The sequence below is a fragment of the Nomascus leucogenys genome, chromosome 17 (genome assembly GCF_006542625.1).
Source record: "Nomascus leucogenys isolate Asia chromosome 17, Asia_NLE_v1, whole genome shotgun sequence".
Taxonomy (NCBI): domain Eukaryota; kingdom Metazoa; phylum Chordata; class Mammalia; order Primates; family Hylobatidae; genus Nomascus; species Nomascus leucogenys.
This window is the reverse complement of record NC_044397.1, coordinates 66936514-66947871: the sequence shown is the minus strand read 5'-3', so window position 1 is coordinate 66947871 and position 11358 is coordinate 66936514. Positions and strand designations below refer to the sequence as shown.

General features: G+C 41.1%; 1 protein-coding gene across 2 annotated transcripts in view; it reads right to left on the bottom strand.

The window, feature by feature from the left end:
* Positions 1–7567: 7567 nt before the first annotated feature.
* LOC100600277 (amphiphysin) overlaps positions 7568–11358 on the bottom strand; it is a 251099-nt gene continuing 247308 nt past the window's right edge. For both annotated transcript variants that reach the window (XM_003268961.2, XM_030797024.1), the window contains exon 21: positions 7568–8792. In XM_003268961.2, coding sequence (XP_003269009.1) covers positions 8685–8792 — 108 coding nt within the window. In that variant the 3' untranslated portion in view covers positions 7568–8684. The remainder of the gene's footprint in view (positions 8793–11358) is intronic.

Here is an 11358-nt window from a genome sequence, read left to right as displayed (position 1 = left end):
TGGGTGACAGAGCAAGACTCCGTCTCAAAAAAGAAAAATTCCTGTCACCTAGTGACATCGTAGCCATCATAACATCACAACACATGACTCTCATTTGTGGTGACCCTGGTGTAAACAAACCTACTGTACTGCCAGTTGTATAAACGTCTAGCACATCCAGTTATGCACAGTACATACTTGAAAATGATAATAAATAACCATGTTACTGGTTTATGCAATTACTATATTATACTTTTTATCATTATTTTAGAGTGTACAACTTCTACTTGTAAAAAAAAAAAAGTTAACTGTAAAACAGCCTCAGGCAGGCCCTTCAGTAGGAATTCCAGAAGGCACTGTTGTCCTAGAAGATGACAGCTCCATGTGTGTTACTGGCCCTGATGACCCTCCATGGGTAGAAGATGTGGAGCTGGACTACAGTGATATTGAAGATCTCAACCCTGTAGGCCTAGGCTAATGTGTGGCTGTGTCTCTGTCTTGGTTTTTAGCAAAAATGTTTTAAAAGTAAAAATGTTAAAAATAGAAAACAGTTTATAGAATAAGAATATAAAGAAAATATTTTGTACAGCTGTATAATGTGTTTTTTTGTTTGTTCTTGTTTTTCTTTTTTTTTGAGATGGAGTCTCGCTCTGTCGCCCAGCTGGAGTGCAGTGGTGTGATCTTGGCCCACTGCAACCTCTGCCTCCTGGGTTCAAGCGACTCTTCTGCCTCAGCCTCCTAAGTGGCTGGGACTACCAGCATGTGCCACCACGCCTGGCTAATTTTTGTATCTTTCGTGGAGACGGGGGTTTCACCATCTTGGCCAGGCTGGTCTTGAACTCCTGACCTCGTGATCCACCCGCCTTGGCCTCCCAAAGTGTTGGGGTTACAGGCGTGAACCACAGCGCCTGGCCTGTTTGTGTTTTAAGCTAAGTGTTATTAGGAGTCAAAAAGTTAAAAAATAAAAGTTGCCAAAGTAAAAAAGTTACAGTTAGCAAATGCTAATTTATTAGTGAAGAAAGAAATGTATGTTTTGATCAATTTAGTGTAGCCTAAGTGTCCAGTGTTTATAGTCTACAGGAGTGTACAGGAATGTCCTAGGTCTTCACATCCTCTCACCACTCCCTCATTGACTCACTCACCCAGAGAAGCTTCCAGACCTGCAAGCTCCATTCATGGTAAGTTCCCTATGCAGGTGTTACAGTACTTAAACTTTTATATCCTATTTTTACTGTAGGTTGTCTCTGTCTAGATATATTTGGATACACAAATACTTACCAATGTGTTACAGTTGCCTACAGCACTCAGTACAGTAACATGCTGCACAGCTTTGTAACCTAGAAGCAACAGGCTACACCATATAGCCTCTGTGTAGTAGGCTGTGCCATCTGGGTTTGTGTTCTACAACGTTGCATTCTACAATGTTCGCACAAGGATGAAATCACCTAAGGACACATTTCTCAGAATCCTTCCTCGTTGTCAAGCAATACATGACTGTATATAGAATTGTTCATAAATGCTGTATTTTTCATCCATGTAAATGGCGTGCCATTTCTACCTATCCACGTCTGCACACCAGTTCATGCCCCTCGTTCATGCTCCTTTCTGCTGCTCACCGCTCCACAGCTGGCAGCCCCTGCATTCCATCCATCCATTCCCCCAAACATGGGCATGTTGCTGTCAGCAGGGAGCTGTGATGGACCCCTCACAGGGTCCTCTTATTCCTCGTGTAAGCCTTTCCCTGGGAATGTCCTCCCAGCATTGCTTGTCAGGGGGAACACACACTCACATCTTCCCTAAATGTTACCAGTGCTATGGTGTTATCAGAAACTTTATTTATTTATTTTTTGCCAATATGATAGCTATCAAGCTACCCCATCTCTACTAAAAATACAAAATTAGGCCTTTAGTAGAAACCCTGTCTCTAGTAAAAATACAAAAATTAGTTGGGCATGGTGGCGCACACCTGTAATACCAGCTACTTGGTGGCTGAGGCAGGAGAATTGCTTGAATCCAGGAGGCAGAAGCTGCAGTGAGCCAAGATCGCACTACTGCACTCTAGCCTGGGCAACAGAGAACCTGTCTTAAAAACAAAAACAAAAAAAAATGGCACAGGTCTGGTTATTAGGAAGCTGAGGTCCCTTTTTGTATTTAGTATTCACTGAAGTGTGAATTACCTTTCATGTCCTCTAAACATACCAACAAGGAGGATGGAGTTCGAACTTTTGTTAGAGCCAGGGGCACAGCCTGGCCCTGCCATTTATTCACTGTGTGCCCTTGAGCAAGCTTCGTCATGTAACTGTATCTTAGCTTCCCTGCCTATAATAAGGAAAAACAGCAACTACCTCATAAATTTGTAAAGATTAAATAAAATAATACATACAGTGCCTGGCAAATGACAGTCAACGAATGTTATTATTATATTAAGTATTGCCATATTATAAATATAAATAAATATAAATGATATAAACAAATTATCATAATAGTAATTATTCATTTCTTCTTGACTTGAATGAGTTCCTTGTGTATTTTAGACATTTATCCTTTGTGAATTTCGGATGGTACAAATATCTTAGGCAAGTCTATCATCTGTCTACCAACTATCTCAAATATCTTTTCATTAAATATAAATTCTTAATTTTAGAGTCAAACTCTTTTTTTTTTTTTTTGCCCATATACTTTGGGTGTTTCCGAGTCCCATTTAAGAAAACTTTCCCCTCTCCAATATCACAGAAGTATTTTGCATTTTCTTCTCACACTCAGTTTCAAATTTTATTCCATGCTGATCCTGGGATTAGGGTTTCTGAACTTCCCTGAACTAATCGTTCAATCATCCTCTTGTTCATTCACTCAGCACACGAGTATACAAGATCCAGGAGTGAATACAGCATGCAGAGAAGGTTGGAGACAGTGTGCCACTTGGTGGGGAAAATGAAGGGCTAGGGAGTATCATATTTACTCTAAATGTGGAAAGAATGTAGAAGAATGAGAGGACAGGGGGATTTTGAGGATACAGGGCTTGAACTATGCCTGGGGGATGGGATTAGAGGCCAACAGGAGAGGGGAAGGCATCCCAGGAGAAGGGTTTTGCAACACGGCAAGAAAGGTATATAGCTGACGGGAGAAGGCGGGTGGGGTGCTGAGGAGACGCCTCTGAAGCAGGCAGTGGATGAATACTGGGGAAGAGGTGAAGTTCAGCTCTGAAGACCAAGCAGAGGCTCCTGGATCTGGTATGACATGCAGCAGACATTCATCATTTGTGTGTGTGTTTCTGAGAGGGAGAGGCAAGGAGGGAGTGGATACTTAAAATGGATGGGCAGTAGGGTACGAGGAAGGCAGAAAGTCAGGTGACAAGGGAGACAACAAGGGTCCAATTTGTCTTCTCTGACAGTGTGAAGAACAGAATCCCGACTAGATTAAAGTGCAAGGTTGTATGTTTTGCGAGGAAATCATAGCAGGTGCCCAAAATCTGGAAAATGATACACAAAGGAAGCTCCCAAGTCTTCGGGCCCAAGATTCTGAAGTATGGAGGAGCCCCTCAGTGACACACCATGGAGGGGTTTGGAAGGAAGTCCCTCAAGCGCGAAGTCTAAATCTTATGAATGCGGTCCCCATGTACAGTAAACTGACACTTAGCTGGTGCTTGATATATTTTAATGAACAAATGAACATGTGGACTTGGAAGCAATAATTGGACACTCTAAAGGCAACATTCCTTGGACAACTGAAACACAAATTGAAGGACAGATCGCTACTGCCCCACCCCACTTCCAGCACCCACAGGAAGGAGGAAAAAAAAATTAGGAACAGTAACAGAGAAGGAACAACCAGAGAGGTAAGAAAACAAGGAAAGTTCGTTATCTTGGAATCTTGGGGGAGAATTGGAAGTTTAGTGGCATCTCCAAATGCCACAGACACCACTTTGTGATCACTGGTAGGTTTTTGGAGAGCAGAGCATAATGACACAGAGTTTAATATTTACTGGTGGGAGAGGGTATAAGGTATCAGCCATGTGGCAAGGTGCTTATGCACAAGGCGCTCCTGGGCTGGACTGGTTTTACAGGGCATCAGAGTGCAGCAGGAAGAGTTTCTGGAGTGTTAACTACAGATGCACCCTGTGTAGGGTGCTGTGGGGAGGGAAATAAGCACGCAATTCTGACCCAACCCTGAAGAATCAGACAACCTGAGTGTTTGACCTGAGATCGGGGGAACTGGGAATTAACTGGATTTTAGGAAACAAAGACAAAATTTAGATTTCTTTGGAAAGAGCTTCAAGGTACCTACCTGGCCTTCCTCTCAATTTGCATAGATGTAAGGGTTATGTCTCAAATATCTTTTAAGTGGAAAAAGTCATTATTCGCTGCTGTTTGTTAAGTGATCCTTAAAAGGTATTACCAATGAGTCACAAAATATTTGGATGGAATATTAAGCTTATTCGAGCATAGTTTATTTGGCTTTATGAACAATTTATCAACCCCCTACTGTGTGCCTTGAAGAACACTGCCCATGAACATCCAGTTGGTCGCCTCCTGGTGATTCAGGACAGGATCATCATCAAATAGGGATGTACCTGCAGGGCTCAAAGATGAACAGAACCACCTGGATCTCCATTTTCTAAGTCTTCCAAGAGAATATTGGCCATTGTCTTCTCTGTGCAGTTACCAAATGTCCGATTCTGAAGTCCTAGGAAGAAGTCACCCCAGGAAGACAGTAGCTACAGCACTATGTAGAAAAGCTGTGCGATCTGCTCATCTCCAAGTTCTGACACGTTCATAAGGTTTTTAGTTGAGTTCCAAGTAAAAACCAGAAGGCAGCTGTTGGGCTCCTCTGAAAAGAGGAGTAGAGTCCTAGCAAGGCCAATCCACTGGCCAGTCTATTTCTAAGGCTTCAAGGTGTTCAGCCATGCAATTTGTGTGGAATAAAGCACTGAGCTTCCGCCATCTTTAAACTCATTGATTTCTCGTAATTTTTGTAGTTTCCCGAAGGCATTTTCTTTAATGGGCCATCTGAATGGGCCATGGGGTCATGCTGGGATTGTTCCAATGGCCTGATTAGAGGCTGCTTTATGTAAGAAAAGAGGGCTCAGAATTCTAAACGTGCACACCCCACTGGGCAGCCTAAGATGTGATGGATACGGTTTTCTGGCTGACTCCAAAGCCGCCCCAGCTTTGTCAGGAAGAGCAGGCGTGGTGGAAGCAATGCAACATTGCTTCCCAGGCATGCTGTGGGAACTTTTACCTGTCCCAGGGGCCCTGGCTACCCTGAGATAGTGTTAAAAATTGAAATTGCTGGCTGGGTGCGGTGGCTCACACCTGTAATCCTAGCACTTTGGGAGGCTGAGGCCAATGGATCACTAGGTCAAGAGATCGAGACCATCCTGGCCAACATGGTGAAACCCTGTCTCTACTAAAAATACAAAAATTAGCTGGGCATGGTAGCACACGCCTGTAGTCCCAGCTATTTGGGAGGCTGAGGCAGGAGAATTGCTTGAACCCGGGAGGAAGAGGTTGCAGTGAGCCGAGATCGTTCTACTGCACTCCAGTCTGGTGACAGAGCAAGACTCTGTCTCAAAAAAAAAAAAAAAAAAAAAAAAAAAAAAATTCAAATTGCCAGGCAATTTTACTTTGCAATTATATACATCACACAGGTTTAAATGAGTGACGATCTGTCATATTGATAGGAATGCCAGGTAGGTGTATGTTTAATAAGAACTACTGGCTTTCTTTCCAAACAGTTCTGACTCATAACTATTTGAAGGTCTGCATGCCATTGGGTTTCTAAGACGAATCTTAAATCATGGAGAGGAAGCTCAGAAAGGACCAAGGCCTGACTGGGCACGGTGGCTCATGCCTGTAATCCCGGCACTTTGGGAGGCTGAGGCGGGCAGATCATGAGGTCAGGAGATCGAGACCATCCTGGCTAACACGGTGAAACCCCATCTCTACTAAAAAATACAAAAAAATTAGCCAGGCGCGGTGGCGGGCACCTGCAGTCCCAGCTACTCGGGAGACTGAGGCAGGAGAATGGCGTGAACCCGGGAGGCAGAGCTTGCAGTGAGCCGAGATCACACCACTGCACTCCAGCCTGGGCAACAGAGCGAGACTCCGTTTAAAAAAAAAAAAAAATGAAAGGACCAAGGCCTGGTTCAAGGCCATTTGGGATACAATATAAACTTGCCATTATATGACTGGGTGATGTGCCTAGGATGGGTTGGCGGTGTGAGAACTTGAACAGAACAACTGAGAAAGAGAAATGGAAAGAACTTCACACTAGTAACCCCAGAAAGTCCTTGAAACTAACATTCCTTAGAAAATCCACTGAAATGGAAAACAATGTTCACTCCACATTCAAGGACCTTTCTGGGGAATGCCACCACCACATGCCCATCCCCTCCATCTCCTTCGTTTTCAATGCATTAGGAATTCTTGGATTTTGGTAATTCCTGAAACAAACAAACAAAAAATCTGATAACTCTTATTTAGTGTAAAAAAAATCCAAAGGCATTTTAAAAAACAGGACTAAATAGCTAATTAAAATCACGTCATTTCAGAAGCACTTGTTACATTCATCTAGGAACATTCATCTAGGGCTACAGTTATCTGGGCCATGTCCTGGCAAACTGTACACTGTGAGCAGCCACTGTGGGCAGGATGGTGAAGGGAATTTAAGAATAATTCATCACATCCTCTGCTCCAGGAGATGTGGCAAGCCAATTATCTTTGCAGAACATTAGGTGCATTTTATTATTAGAGCTAATTTTTCAGTCTTGGCTTTTAACAACCTGTGTGTACTCTACTGTCAGGAGTGGCTTTCTGTTATGAATCTTACATTGCTGCATTCCACTTGCTGAATTATCAGTCATGCTCCTGGGCAGTGACATTTGCTTTTCTTACACTAGAATAGCATTCATGATGACCCAGCTTCTCTGTAAATTAGCCCCTGGAAAAATCTTGGCTCAATAAGTTATTTCCCTATTCACACTTAAAACAACAAAGTCAGTAATACGCCAGGAAGATTCAAACCATGAATCAGGAATACACACTAAATCTAAAAGTCTAATAATATACATTCTTGATCAGAATCCTACATTGTATAAAGAATTATATTAGCAGAAAAGAGTCCAAATCAACTAAAAGGATTTGCGTTAAGAATTCTCTTCTGGAAATAATGGCCAAGTGAATTCGCTTTTCTATTCCATCTGATCGAATTTTTATGTACCTACGAACGTAAACATGCCGGAAAGAAAAGTGACCAGAAAATGAAGCTGGTGTGAGAAGAAATTGCTGATTATGAAGGTCGTAAGACTATCAGTGATTCACGGACTGGGAGTCCACAGCCGGCACCTTTAAGGGCTCTCCGTTGGCAGCTGTTATTGGTGCTGCAGTAATTGCTGGATGTCAGGCAACACCGAGTGACCAGCAATGACTGGAATGAAGGAAGTGGGGAGGTGAGGTGGGGGCGTGGAGTGCAACCTAGTGGAAGAACCAGCATATTTCTGCACAAATAACAACTCCAATACCAACTGTTTCAAGCAGAGTATCCGACTGAACAAAATTTCCAAAAAAAAAAAAAAAAAGACTCATAAAAGGAATTACGGTAATCGTTGGAGATTACCAAAGGTTTATTTGGAATGACACAGCACTGAAAACATAATTGTTACAGATGACTTGTGGATACAGCATACACCATCTATTTTACTTTAGAACAATCTGTGAAGATGAGTTGCATAAATAGAAGAGGTGGAAATATAGAGGAGCTGTTTTTATAGTGTTCTTTTGGGGGTGGATGAATATGCCCCATCTTTCTACCCAATCTCATAAAGGCAGAACAGAAGACTACTTAGCTGCCCATCCCAACTAGCCTACCTCCAGCCACAGCGGCTGCACAGCTAGATAAAACAGGCCCTGCCTTCTCTGAGGGGCCCTCAGTGTAGTCGTGCTATCCGTCAGCTCATCCTGAAAACTGCACAGTACAAACACAGATACTGTTGACTGTTTTGGCAATGGGATGGCTGGTTTTGCCATGAGGCAAAACTGCAATTGTAATGCCAGACAGAATAAGAGCAATGCATGTATCAATGACACTTGAGAGGCAAAGAGCTACAATGGAAAGGAAAGAAAGCAACTATGTATATGTAGCCTTCTGCATACACATAGATCCAGGAGTCATGGGAACTAGCTTGTGTGACTGTGGGTCCATATATATATAGATGTGTTGGAAAAGAACATTGAGAACTTTTGCAGCAGTTTAGTTTTAAACAGAGTAAACCTGAAAAGGAGCGAGAGCACGTGCTCACACCTGGGCAGGGGAATAAGATAATCTTGTACTACAGGATAATTCATCACATCTTCTGCAGGGCAGCCACTCAATACGATACACCTGATGCAGAGAAATTAAAGTCTGATCTGGAGAAAGCTACTTTAGAATTGGTGGGAGGGGATCAAGTACAAGAGTCTCCACAGCTTGGACAAAGCACAAACAAACCTGTTATTGACAACATGGGAATGAGTGAGGATTTTTTCCTTAATTTACTTTTTTTCCTCTTACTTTTTTTTGCACACATGCTCCATTGATACATCTTCCCAGGGTTTGTCTGGCATCAGTCTGTAAATCATTAAGAGCATAATAGCAAAAGTGAACTCTTCAGGTTTTCATGAAGGTTTAAAAACCCAGTAACTGAGCTCCTTCTTGCAGTACTTTTCGCCCTAATCCAAGCGTCGGGTGAAGTTCTCTGGAAAGAGGCCTTTGTAGGTGGCAAGGTCTCTGTACTGAAGCCAGTCTGATTCCTTCACTCCCACCAGCCAGCCTGCATCCTGAAAAACAATGACAGGACTTTCAGGGTCCAGCAAACTACTGGAAAATCCACACTGCCACAATTAATTAATAGTGTGTTACATTAGTGTTGTGGTTCTGAACCAGGATGTCACATTACAGGTAAAGTGCTGTGCTGTGATCAATGGAAAGGCCTATCCCAAATAAGTTGTTAGTTAAAAAAAAAAAAAAAAAAGAAAAAGAAGGAATAAACATTTGCAATGACTTATTGACTGTATAAAGTATAGTTAATTGACGATTAATGTTAACATTATGACTGTACAAAGCATAGTTAATTGATATTAACTGGATTATAATATGAGTTCTTAAAGAGGAGAAAAGCATTACAATTACAACCAGTGCAAAGACAGGAATACCACGTGAAAGCATTTCATGCACAAGAGCATGACTTGTTCTGGGGTCACAGTGTAAAAAAGGTTTGAGGTTCCTTGGGTTAGAATGGAATACTGATGCGGCCATGGAATATCTTATATTTCATCCTAAGCCACTTGCTTATAAGAAAGAACTCTGACCCCCAGCTCGTATCCTACAACCCCAATAAACTACCTATGTAGGGCTCATCAAATACTAAAAGCTAGATGTGTGTTGCCTTATATTACTATTTTTGTTTTTATAATACCTAATTTTTCAAGTTTATATAAACTACAAAGCAGTTGGATGTCACGGCATTCTTGCTGGAAGCACTCCTATATCCTTTATAAATTATTCCTCGTAAACATCTTTCTGTCATATGGAAGTGCCATCGCAAAAATGAAACAGTTTTCCCCAGAAAGGGTAAAGAACCCATCCATGTATGGTCATGCAGAATAGGAGACGATACTTAAAACTGAGAAACAGAGGCTGTGGTCTGCCCTTGGCTTCCTGAAGATAAGCAGAGTCTAGCTGGAAAAGCTGTGTTGAAAGGAACAGTGGGAAACGAGACCATAGGAAGTGCAAGGAGTGGGAAATGACTACCTTTATTATGTTAACCAGTGCAGAAAGGAAATTCCAGTTCAGATGAGGGATGGCCAGGTTTAGTCTGAACCAACGCCCAACATAGTTCAAGTACATCAGATAAAATGGGGCCTCAAAAATTAAATGAAGAAGCTGAATTCATTCCCTTTTGATATAATCTGAGACTATAAATTGATGCTGCCAAGTAGACAAGAAATGTAAGTATTTAGACAGCCCAATTTCTGAAGGCAGGAAAAAAACCACTGAGGAAAAAAATGACTCAATAAAATAACTGATAATATCCTAGCTGATGAGGAAAAGTGCCCTCTTTAAAATTATGATGTCATATATGTGAAGGACAAAGCTATACTTAAAATAAAAGATGATAGCTAAATATTTTCTGAACCTCTAGAAAGCATATAAAAGGTCATTTTTCCCCCACAAGTGTCTATATTTGACTTTATTTAGTGAGTGAAAAATCTAATGGAGCCAAGTAGAGTTAAGCACTTAAAAATTGTTTCAATAAAGAAAACAAGCAAAGGACTAACACAAACCCACAATCAAGTATATTCCAGCACATATATCCTGAAAGACAACTTGTAAAGAATATTAGCCAACATCATCTTTAGCTGAGGAAAATACAAAAAATTAAATATTAACTGCTTCAAATATGTGGTAGGAAAAGATTTCCTGTCTTGGTAATGGCAGAATAGCTTGTATTAGACAACTCCTTCTGGAGAGAATAATTAAAAATATTGGAATAACTATATATCTCTAAATATCTATATATACATATATGCAACTATTTATATAAACAAGCAACTCTTGGTTATACAATATATAAAGTATAAATTTATATATAATGGGATGGGTATAAATAATGGGTAAAACTATTTGAAGATGCTGGAAATGACCAAAAGGAGGCAGAAATTAGAAAGTATTTGACCCTTGAAAGTAGAGAACTGCAAGGGGTGAGATCTATGCTGATACAGCTTTTCCCTGAGGATTATCCTCACTCAGTGTGATGTGGGGCATTCAGAGCATAGAGTGTAAGGCTGCCAGAGGAGCTGTACACTCGGGGGGTGGGGGAGTTATCTTGAACAGAAAGGAATCACTGGGGGATGGGTATCCTAACGTATGTGGATAAACTGCCTTGAAATCCTGGGCTGACCCCCAAGCTGTGCATGCATAAAGGGTACAGACCCACCCTAACAAAGTATAAAACCAACTCCCATCAATTCAAGGGAATTATCCAGTAATTTATATGTCTGCTAAAACAAAAATAAGCAATTTTCAGATACAGAAAACAGAGTCAGACTCTTTACCACGTATGGTCTACCTACTATGTCTAGTATCAATTAAAAAATTATTAGACATGGAAAAACAGGAAAATATGACCCAAAGATTAAAAAGCAAACAATAAAAATATGCCCTGAGATGGCCCAGCTATTGGAATTAGCAGTAAGAAATTTAAGGCAGCTATTATAAATTTGTTCAAGTATATAAATTGAGAGACAGTAATAATGAAAGACTATAAGTGGGAAATCTCAGCCAAGAAATGGAAACCATATGAAAGAACAATATGGAAATGAAGAATTGTAAGAGTCTAATATC